Source organism: Pteropus medius, unplaced genomic scaffold, assembly GCF_902729225.1.
Source record: "Pteropus medius unplaced genomic scaffold, Ma_sr-lr_union100, whole genome shotgun sequence".
NCBI lineage: Eukaryota > Metazoa > Chordata > Mammalia > Chiroptera > Pteropodidae > Pteropus > Pteropus medius.
Genome location: NW_024354911.1, coordinates 16,210,112 through 16,222,474, shown reverse-complemented (window position 1 = coordinate 16,222,474; position 12,363 = coordinate 16,210,112). Strand labels below are relative to the sequence as shown.

The 12,363-nt window shown below is 32.8% G+C and overlaps 1 protein-coding gene across 13 annotated transcripts in view; it reads left to right on the top strand.

Annotated features, from left to right (window-relative positions):
* The window catches only part of MIPOL1 (mirror-image polydactyly 1), a 258,182-nt gene that overhangs the window by 142,856 nt on the left and 102,963 nt on the right, over positions 1–12,363 (top strand). For all 13 annotated transcript variants that reach the window (XM_039856509.1, XM_039856511.1, XM_039856520.1 and 10 more), the window contains one exon: positions 8,316–8,410. In XM_039856509.1, coding sequence (XP_039712443.1) covers positions 8,316–8,410 — 95 coding nt within the window. The remainder of the gene's footprint in view (positions 1–8,315; positions 8,411–12,363) is intronic.

The following is a 12,363-nucleotide window of genomic DNA, read 5'->3' as shown; positions in this document are numbered from 1 at the left end:
ATTCTCCTCACTGCCCAGGAATAATTTTCTGCCTATGAATGTTTTGATTTCTACTTTTATTAGAAACTGTTTTCTTCTCTCTCTCATATCAAGCTCTAGATCACTAGACAGTGCATATGTGACTGCTTTTGACTCAAGAGTCTGTTCATCCCTGGTCTGAGAGGCATGGGATGAGGACAAAATGTAACCTCTAAGAAATTGCCTTTAAAGAGCAATATAATACACTTTGGTAATATATTGTGGTGAGCAACTCACGTATTTCTGTGAAGGTGAGATATAATTGAAATATGGTCATTTTTCTTCTGACACTTTTAATTTTTTAATTTTTTAAGATACCTTTTGTAAAATAGTTATACTTCTTTACTTGGTTCTTAACCTGCTTCCGAGGTTAAAAAGTCATACTAGGAATGCAAATAGTCATACTGTTTAAGCAATTGTCTAATTAAACCTATTTGAAAATATCTAATTAGATGTGTTAGAAAAGTGTTTAATAATGTAACACAGTCTACATATGGGTACTCTGTAAAACAACTCTGTTAAAACAACTAACATATCTATTAAATTATACCATATTGAAATGTGTTCTTGTATAGTAGAATAAACAATGTCTTCTGGATACTTGTATTCTACTTCCAACTTTCCTTCAAACCTTGGACAGTTTCCAAATGTTTGCCTAAACATGTTGTACTAGCAGCAATTTTCTCACCTGTAAAAGGAAGGGGCTCTTACCTTTAAGGTCTCTTTCAGGTCTAAAATTATTTGGTTCTGTGATTTAATTTGTACTGTATGTTTCTTTATTTAGCAGATATCACACAGAAGATCAAATGCCTCTGTTCTCTGATAAAAACAGATTTCCATTAATGGTCTTGGAGTTACCAAAGGAAGGTTTAACTATTTCAGACTATTCCTATTAAAAACACATTCAAACCAAACATAGCAAGATTTTAAAGTAAGATAAAAGTAATTTCTCCACAATATTCATAGCAAATAGTGTTCAGTGATGTGAATAGTATAGTCTTTTCTTTGTCTCTCATTCTAAATTACTAGATAGCATTCTAAGGAAACAATGTAGTCCATTTCTAATACAGTGGCAGTACAAATGGTTGTCCTATTTAGATGGCACTGCTCTCGATAGATATAGTTTAAGAATGATGAGACATTTAATTATATGACTAGCCTAATATTAATTAACCAACTTTTTTTCAATCACTTATGGTAAGTAAGTTCTAGAGATGAGATATATAGCATGGTAACTAAAGTTAACAGTATTTTATCATATATTTGAAATTTTCCAGGAGAGCAAATCTTAACGTCACAATAAAAAAAAAAATTGTATTTGTGTGAGGTAATGGATGTTAACTAAACTTATTGTGGTAATCATTTTGCAATATATACATATATCGTATCATTATGTTATACAACTAAAGCTAACACAATGTTATATGTCAATTATATCTCAATGAAACTAGAAAGAAAAAAAGATAGTGTTATAAGAAAAAATTTTAAGGTATGCTAAAAGGATACAGAAGATGTAAAACATATACTGATTATACTAAACTTTTATTATTACCAATAACTGTTATTGAATGATGCTTTGATTCCATTATTTCATCTGGAATTAGTTCAGCTGCTCCTTCTTGGTGTTTAAAGCAACACCTTTTCCATGTTGGGAAGCACGTATGAAAGGTAGCTGGAGGACACGTAAGATTGGAGGATACTCCATTAGAGATTACAATTGGAACTTAAATTTTTCCCTATATAAAAAACAAAGGAAAGAGTCAGGAATGTTGTTCTCTTTATTTAGTAGAGAATACTAAAGCAAAAAGAAAAGGACAAGGTGGGGCTTTTGTGTGAGTGGGGTGAGGAGATGAGAAAAATTTTAAAACACATGCTATCGACTGGTAGAAATATTTTGGTATTGCTCAGAAGGGAATTTTATTGTTTTGGAAGAGGGAAATATATTAGGTTAATATCATGTCACATTTTAACATTGCTGTATGCTTGTTATAGTAGACGATAGAAGTATAATTGGCATGATTTTTCCGCATAAAATTATCGTGTGTTTTAAAATCAATAGCATCTTAGATTCAATGGAATTTGGTAATAAGTTTATAAGGTTTGGTTAGAGAGCATTAAAAGTTTTATTATTATATATGCTTAGGAATATTTTTTGTTACAATAGTAAAATTGTTGGATTTTGGAGAACACGTCTTTAGTTAAGTGATATAGGCAAATTTGGGTGGCATAAGCAGCAGGAAGTTTATATTCTTACTACTATTAAGGAGAGGTGAACCAGCAACACAGTTTGAATATGACTTGGAGATGTAGAAGATTCAGCTGAGGTTCAGTATGGTCATGGGTCCCATTTGTTCCCATTACTAAGACTAAATACACACAACTCCCAGTTGCAAGATTCCTTTATGCCAATAACATTGTATGGATCAAAGCAGAATGTAAATGTTGTGAATGATTAACAGAAGCACAGCAACACGTCTCGCATTTTTACCTTGGGCAGGATTTGGGTAGAAGGTGGAGGACTGAGGTGAAGTTTTGGAGGAGTTAGAATGAAGAACAAAAAGTTCAATTATATATGGAAAGGCTTGAGTGATATATATAAAAAGGTGGCATGGGGCGGCGGTTCAAGATCGTGGCATAAGAAAGATCCTGATCCCACCTCCTCCCACAGACATACAACTACATATGGAACTGTTCCTTCTGAAAAGAACTTGAGAACTAGTTGCACACCTGTTCCACAACAAAGGACAAAAAGACCATACACATAAAAAGCATGTAGATATTTGCATTATAGGGATTCCAGAGGGAAGAGAGAGAAAAAGGACAGAAACTTACTTGAAGAAATAATGACAAAATTTACCTAACCTGGAAAAGGAAACATATCCAGGTCCTGGAAGCACAGAGAGTTTCAAACAAAAAAGAGCCCAAAGAGTTCCACACCAAAACACATTGTAATTTAAATATCAAAAGTGAAATATAGAGTATCTTAAAAGCAGGAAGAGAAAACAACTAGTTATGTACAAGTGAAAGCTCATAAGACTGTTATTTAATTTTTTCAGCAGAAACTTTGCAAGCCAGAAGGGAGTGGTATGATATATTCAGAGTGTTGAAAGGAGAAAAACCTTCAGCTAAGAATACTCTATCCAGCTAGGTTATCATTCAGAGTTGAAAGAGAGAGAGTTTTCCAGGTAAGCAAAAGCTAAAGGAGTTCATCACCACTAAACTGCCCATACAAGAAATGTTAAAGGGCCTTCATTAAGGGGGAGAAAAAAAAAAGTAACTAGAAATAAGGAAATATATGAAAGAATTCTATGAACAAAAGGCAATTATATAGAAAAGGTAGTGTACCAACCATATACAAATCTAGTATGAAGGTTAAAATACAAAAGTAGCAAAATCGTAGTAACTATAACTACAGTAATTAGTTAAAAGATACACAAAATATAAAGGTGTAAAATTTGACATCAAAACATAAAACATGAGGGGTGAGATAAAAATGTAGTTCTTTTAGAATGAGGTTGAACTTAAGTGACTGTCAACTTAAAATAGACATATATGTGTATATATTTTATCAGTTATATATGAACCTCATGGTAACCACAAATCAAAAACCTATAATTGATACACACAAACAATAACTACCAGATCCATGAATTTCATTTCTAGGTATAAATCCAAAGAAAATGCAAACACTAATTTGAAAAGATATATGTACCTCTATGTTCATTGCAGAATTATTTGCAATATTCATCTATAGATTAATGGATAAAGAATTATATATACACAGTATATACATGTGTACATATTAAACCATAGAAAGGAATGAAATCTTGCCATTTGCAACATCATGGATGCCCTTGAGTGCATTATGCTGAGTGAAATAAGAAAGAGAAAGTTAAATACTATATGATTTCAATTACATATGGAATCTCAAAAAAAAAAAAAAACGAACAGGCAAAACCAGACTTATAGAGAGAGAACAGACTGATGGTTGCCAGAAGGGGTGTGATCAGAGGATAGGCAAAATTGTTGAAGGGGATCAAGAGTTACAAACTTCTAGTTATAAGATAAATAAGTCATAGAGATGTAATGTACAGCACATAGAATATAGATAGCATATTTTACTAACTTTGGTGACAGATGGTAACTAGACTTATTGTGGTAGTCATTTCATAATGTATATAAATGTTGAATCAATATGGTGTACCAAACACTAATACAATATTGTATGTCAATTATATCAATATAAATAATAAGTAAATAGATAAAAGGTGGCATGCTCAAGAGTGTCTAGTACAACTCTGTCCTTTCCCTTGAAAGTGTGACTGTGACATTCATGAACCCACACATTTGTATTGTTTTTTAAATTACTGAATATTTTTGTCATTTTCTTGAGAATATAGATTTTAACATATATACCCATATATATGTTTTTGTATGTGTGTGTATACGTGTGTGTGTGTGTGTGTGTGTGTGTGTATTAATATCCCAGAATGTTATATAGTGTGGTATAAGGGGTAAATATGTATTTTGGACCAAACAGGACTGAATTTGTATTTGAGTTCTATTAGTCACTAGTTCTGTTATATTTACAAGTTGCTGAATGTCCATGAACCTCATTTTATCACCTCTAAAATAGGGATAATAGGAATTATCTCAGTTTGGTTGTGAGGATAGACTGTAGTAATGTATTTCAAGCACTTGGTACAATGCCCAACCTGTAGTAGGCATTCAACAAGTGGCACTGCTAGTAGTTAAGCATAGATGCTTTAAAGTTATATAAATTTAGACAGCAAGTTTGGCAGTTTGTTTATAATATATATAACTATAAAGTATATGTGTATAAATATATGTTTATTTATATATAAAACAAATTTATATATAAAATGAATTTATATATACATATATATTTACATATTATAAAGTATATAAACACACACACTTTCCATAGGACCCAGTAATTGCACTCTTTGGCATTTACTTAAGAGAATTTAAGATATAACTCCACAAAATGACCTATATGCAGATGTTTAATCAGCTTTATTAATAATTGCCAAAAACTGGAAACAACTCAAATGTCCATCAGCTGGTGGATGGATATGCAGAATGTAGTATAGCCATACAGTGGAATACTACTCAGTGATATAAAGGAATGAACTGATACATGTAATAAGTTGAATGCATCTCAAAAGCATTAACTTATGTGAAAGAAGCCAAATTCAAAAGGCTGCCTACTACATGATTCTGTTAACATGGCATTCTAGAAAAGGTAAAACTATAAGGATAAAAATCACATAAGCAGTTGACAAGGGCTGTGCGTAACATAAGGGCATTGACTATAGTGGTGCACAGGGGAACATTTTGTATGAACATAGGTGTTATCAGAATGGATACATGTGTCAATAAGAATAAGTCAGAAGTATAATACTGACCAAAAAAGCAATTATCTGTGAAATATGTAAAATATTATTTATATAGTGTTAACAACCTATAAAATATGAATTATTATCTATAAGTGCATAACTATATAGTGAAAGTGTAAAATAATCTTGAAATCGATGAACCCCAAATCATGGAAGTGTTTCACGTTAGGGATGGAAGGGAGGGAATGTGACTACTCTGTGATACATGGGTTGGGCTATGTATCTTTTCTTTTAAGGAAGCAATAGAGCACAAAATATTTTTCAGTATAAAAGAAGGTTTATAACTGTATAAAGAGTGCCATCAATATTGTAAATACATGTATTTAGTTGCAAATATACATATGTGTAGACTATATCTGGAAGGATATACAGCAAACAGTTAACCGATAATCTCAGGAGAGGAAAGTTGTAGCACTGAGAGTTGGAGTTGGCAGAAAGATTTACTTTAAATTGTATATTTCTTACACTCTGAATTTTGTCATTTTTTAAATGCATGTATTTTTTTATGTGAGTGTAGACAAATGATTCCATGTAGTTTTTATAAAAGTAATTGCCAAAAATATGGGAACTATCATGGCAGAAAAACAGGAAAAATATTTTGTTTGCTAATTTCCTTAATGTTTGTGATATGACATTTTTGACTTGTAACATGATGAATTTACATGCTTTTAATAATGAAGGACATGCAATAGAAGTAAATAGCATATTTAAATTAGTTATGTTTTCTTACATTACATATAATATATATCCAACTCAAACAAGCCTAAACCAAAAGGAATAAAAATGGATTAATGTACCCAGGAAGTCCAAGAAATAGATCTTTATCTTTCTGGCATCTGAGGATCCAGGGGTACAAATGATGTCATCGGGATTCAGTTTTCTTCTGAGGCTAGTACGATAGAGTACTCTGTTTGAACTTTTGTATACCTGAGTTCATCCTAGCCCCCAGGACTGAACAGGATCACTGTGCTATAAGGTAGGATATTTCCCCCAAAGAGATGTGCTTGCCAGATAAGAACATATCTGATAAAGTAGAAGAAGGAGGTTGTAAAGCCAGAAAGTTTATAATACCTTTGAACATAGTCACCAGGGCCTAGATAGAAGATTAGATAGATAATTGGAATGAAGAAATTAAGCGAATTGCTATAAAGCAACACCAGATCTTCATACCCAACTAAATGTGGGAAGAGAAGTGAAATGTTCACTATTACCCAAAGCACAGGAATTTAAAGTTTTTATGATGTCATTTTCATTGCAGAAATTTTGTAGGCCGGATTTTCATTATGGCATTTTCCTGTTAGAACATTGTTGGGTTTATTTTTTGGTTTGTTCCCCCCGCACCCCACCCTCCGCCCCTCAGAAGTACTAGGTAAAAAAAAAAAAGCTTCAAAATAATCAATTAAGGTAACATATTTATTTAGCAAATTCTCTATTACCTGTCCAATATCTGATTTCCTTAAATACATGCTGCAGGATGCCTGACAGTTTATAAGTTGAACGTGAAATACACTTTTTTGTGTAATTCTTTTTAACTTGCCACTAGTCACAGTGCGCATCTGTGTCTTCAAAGTTACCATTTCAGTCACATTTTATAGTATACTGCAAATTGGCAAAGTTGTTAATAACCAGCCACCTATTTTTATTTTAAATGCTTTTTAATAATTTTTGAGACTTTTTTTATCTAGACTTCTAGAATTTGGCATGTTAAACAAGCAAACATCATAAATTTAATTTTAAAGTAACTCTTTGTTAGAATTTGCTAGTCCAGTTAGAGAACAAGTTAATTAGTTTAATGCCTACCTATACATCAAAATCCAAACTGCTGCAAATTTTATATTCTTCATTATGAAAAAAGTGAAATTGTCTAATCACTTACATTGCACTAATTTTCCTATGGTCAGTATTTAACAAGTTGTCTTACAGCTTCATTCTTATTCAAGAAAATAATTTCAGTAAAATCATGAGTTCAGCAAAATTAATAAATTATTGCCTCCATTGCTGTTAGTATAGTTCGAGGTGTGTGATAACATTTTGCTGTTACCTATCAAACACCATTTTAAAGTGAAAGACTACTTTTTCATGCAAATTTAACTTTGAATAAACAAAACTGAACCCTGATTTACCAGTACCATATTTTAAAAGCTATGTGGAAAACATTTTGGCCATGCCTGAAATCCAGTGTGAATAATAGTTAAGGTGGCAGTTCTTTTAAAATTACTAGTTGGAACCCTATCGAAAACCTGATTGCAGACTCTTTATGAATATTATAGGCAGAGAGGAGCAATAGCATTTCTTGAATAAATTATCTTTAACATCCACGATTGCTGCCATTTTCTCTTTAGAGATTTTTCCTACAGAAAAGGAATTGAAAAGGTTAAATCATATCTGTAAGAATCAGTCTTGTTATTTTTTTCACATTAAATATCAAAGATGGCTTAACGACATATTTAGAATTTTCTGAGTTTTACTATTAATAAAGTTAAAAGAAAATCTAGTGTGGTCAGGCAGTGGAGCCACATTAAATTTGTATCTGAAACACCCAGGGTGCTTATCTCTACTCTAGATATTGCTCTGAACCCGTGTTCCACGTTCTGAATTCTGTGTATAAAGTTAAACATTGCAGAAGGGCATATATCTGATGATACAGATGAATAAGGTTGAGGTTTAGTAATGAGCAGAGTTGGTAAGTTTAATATGTTCATGTCTTTAGTATTTCTGTTATTAATGTAATTGGTTTATTTTGTGGGAAATTATGAAACACTAAAATACTGATAGATTTAAAACTACCAGAAATTTAAGACTCTTACTCATACTATAGTACTATACTTTAACATATCAAGCTAATATTAAATTTCTTAAAATATTGATTACTTGCAGGCAAAGTTGTTAGCTATGCAACAAGCCAGAGAAACAGCTGTTCAACAGTACAAAAAACTGGAAGAAGAAATTCAGACACTTCGAGTTTACTACAGGTAAAATTCTTTTTAGCCTGACCATAAATAAATGTTGATTTGGAAAATGCTTCTACCCAATTTTACAGTGGTGAGTGAGGAAATACCTCAATGAAATTAAGCATTATGCACTTAAAACATTTTTGTAATTTTAAAATGATTCAGACATAAATGCTTATTATATTACCTCTTCTCCTTACTGCATTTGGTAAAGTTTAAGTTTAGACTCCCACGAGATTTTTAAAATTTACTTAACTCATAACCAGTTGTCTAAATGGAGCCTAGTTAACTCTTGAACTATTTTCTCATATAAATGCCACCTCTAACGTGATGACATGTATTTTTAAAATAGTACACGAATATCAGTAATAACAGCCTTTCACTTATTATAATATGAGAAGTTTCTAAAGGAATGCCACTAAAGAATTTTTAAGGTTTATCTAATTTATGCTACAAGAGTAGTTGTGAAATTAATTCAGTAGGTCACACTGGCATTTTTAATGAAAAGAAATAGAATAGAAAATGTCAGAGTGCATCTCCTGTAGTGTAAGGGTAAATACTGTTTGGCAATACTTCTGTTTCAGTTTCGTCGTATGTGAGAAAGGTAAGATTGTGTATTGGACTATATATGAAATACATATTCTCACAGCAGGTCATGGTTCTTTAAAGAATGGTTTGAGAATTATGTACAATACCTTATATATTCTTTGATAACTTACTGGAGCTATAGGTTATTGAAAGATTTTTTAAAATTTGGCCTTCTTTTCAGAATAATGTTAAGTGCATAAAATGCAATAAGTCAAATCAGTTTTACTGAAATAGAATGATCAAAGTGTTTTCTCATAATATAGTGGTATATACATGTGTCATTATTAATACATTATTAAATAACTAGGTCTAACAGTAAGTCTATTAACAGCTGTGATTTCAAAGTAATAATGGCCGTCAATGGTATTTGGGGGATAACTGTAAACACAGAAATGTGACATGAAAATAGCAGTGGTTTCTATGGGTGCAAACTCTCAAGAATCACTAAAACTATTGTAGTTTGTTGCCTATGTTCATAATTGTAGGAAATGCTGTATTTACATGAGAGTTAGTGAAAAATAGAGGTGGCATTTTTTCCCATCCCCAAATTAAGAACCCCTGCTTTGGAGCACTTTTACTGACATATACAATAGTTGGTTATTTTTCTGGGTTGAGTTGTGTCCCTCAAGAAAGATATGTTGAAGTCCTAACCCCTAGTACCTAAGACCTTGTCTTTATTTGTAAATACAGCCTTTACAGAGGAAATCAAACAAAGTCATTAGCCTGGCACTCTAACCCAATATGACTGATGTTCTTATAAAGTGGAAATTTGGACACAGAGACATATGCATAGAGGGAAGACTGTAATGACACAGGGAGAAGACAACCTTGTCCCTGGAGTGATCCATCTACAAGCCAAGAAATGCCAAGGATTGACAGCGAACACCAAAAGCTGGAAGAGGCATGGGAGAATTCTCCCGTACAGGCATCAAAAAAAAAAAGCATAGCCCAGCAGACATCTTGATTTGGAATTTTTAGCTTTCAGAACTGTAATTTCTGTTATTTTAAGCCTCCCCCCTTGCCTCACGTTTGTGGTACTTTGTTACAGCAACCCTAGGAAACTAATGCAGTTATGATACCAAGTATGTTTGGTTGATGATTGTCTGTGGGGACTCATTTGTTTGCAGTTAGAATCAGTGTCTATATGTGGCCATGTAGGTAAGCAGAACCCTAATCGTACATGAAGACATCCTATCCACCCACCTTTTTTTTTTTTAACTCTATATTGTACAGCAGTGGTTTCTCAACTATAGCTGTGCATTAAAATCACCTGAAGACCCTCTAAAACTCTGATCCTCATCCCGTACCAGACCAATGACATCAAAGTCTCTTGGGGTAGCACTTGGCTAGCAGTGTGTTTTAAAGTTCCCTAAAAATTCCCATGTGCAGCCAAGTTTGAGGGCCACTTCTCTGCATGCACATTTCAGTTAGCTGCATTAAATTAGGGTCTCTTCTTGGTAGACTAATAGAGGCATATATTAAACCATTAATTAAAACTTCCAAATAGTGTGTGATTTGTGCCCAGACTTTAGATGTTGCAGTGTGGTACATAGTAGCTTTATCCCCTAGTTAGGAGAAATATTATGGAATCTTCTCCTGCCATCCTTGTTAGATAGGACAGCAGTTACTCTGGCAACAAAGTGACAGTGTCCAGGAATTCTAAGAGGCATATGATAACCTTGCATGAACGGACATTACTTTTTGAAAAAGAAATCTTGATGCTAATTCATGACGTTCCTTTGCTTTTCTAAGTTGCAGAAGATTTTTGAAAGGTTTTGAAAATTATAAAGCTTTAACTGCTCTTTTTGAAGGACTTTTAAATCTACACGAATTTCGCAGTTAAATGATCTTTTCCAAATAAAGAATTAACAATTATTGATTCAAAGATACCTTTCACAAGTACCCTTCTCATTGCTGCTTTAAAAAAAAGTTGCTAGTAGTGTGGCAAAGCTATGAGGATTTGTAGTTAGACAGCCCTGCCTTCTGTGACCATTTCCTTTTCTTGAAATAGGAATTATACTACCTACCTTATAGAGTTCTTTTAAGCTTGTTAGTGCTCAACCTATGTTAAGATAAATTTCTTTTTACAACAAAAGTCAGTGAGGTAGGTAGAAGTATATCAAAAACTATGATATCACTGAAGCCAAAGAAGGAGATTTCAAAAAAATAAGTCAAATGTTGCTAAATGGTTAAGTACGATAAGGACAGAGAGTATCCTTTTTGTTTGAAATTAGGCAGTCATTAATGACCTCCACAACAGTATTTTTAATAGAGTATTAGATATAGAAGCCAGTTTTCTGTGACTTGATTAGAGGTATAAAGAAGCATAACAATTGGACAATAGAGTGGTCCTTCAAGAAACTTGAATAAGAAGAGTGTTAATGACAGTTGAGAATAAAGGAAGGTAGATTTAGAATTTTTTTTTTTTAAAAAAGAAATGGCAGATACTTGAGCATATTTATGACTCATTTGAAGGAGCTGATAGCCAATAGAATGAACTGTTATGGAACAGGATTCCTAAAGAAATAGGTTGAGATAGAATTTAGAATCTGCAGAAGAGTTTGCATTAAACAGGAACATCATCACCTTGTACTTATAGACAGGTGTGAAGGAGATGAGAATAGCTATGAATGTAAATATTTCTTTCTTTTTTTTTTTTTTCTGTAAAGTAAGGGCCAGTATGGGCTTCTGAAGTGAGAAGGCAGGAGGTTTTGAAAGAAATAACAGAGTAGCTGCTGAAGGGGAGTTGGAGAGAGAACTGAATAAAGACAGGAAGAACAAAGTCAGTCCTGAAGTCTCATCTGGGAATGGACGCCATAAACTCGTATGAGTTCTAGTTTGTACAGCTATGTGAGTTAACACTTTCAACTGTCCTTGTATAGCAAGGCGAAAGGGAAAGGATCAAAATGATTCAGGATTATAAATTTACAGGTTTAAAATTGTGGCAAGGAGAGTGGTTAAGGGTACATTAGAAAAGACATGTGTACTGAGAGAAAAAGGAGGAATCAGGAAATCATAAATCTTGAGAATATTATAGAGTAAATGTAGAGGGAGTAAGAAAATTTAAGAGCTCGAAGTATTAGAAATTGTAGTCACAAAGTGGAATATTGCTACTTAAGATCTGAGAGGTGAAGCACTCGATCTGAGCAATGACAATGTTTAATGTTTTTTCTTAAAAGTGGGTGGTTAAAGTTAAGAGGTGAAGGTCACTAGCTATGAAGTCAAAGATCTGTGAAACTTAAGTATTGAATACCCATTTGGTTATTGTCTCTGAAAATATTGGCATATGTTGCAGTACTCAGTGTAATAATAGAAAATGACCTAACAGTAGATAAATAAAAGCTATGTGTTGAAATAGTGATGTATAGCTAGATGTATCAAAAGAA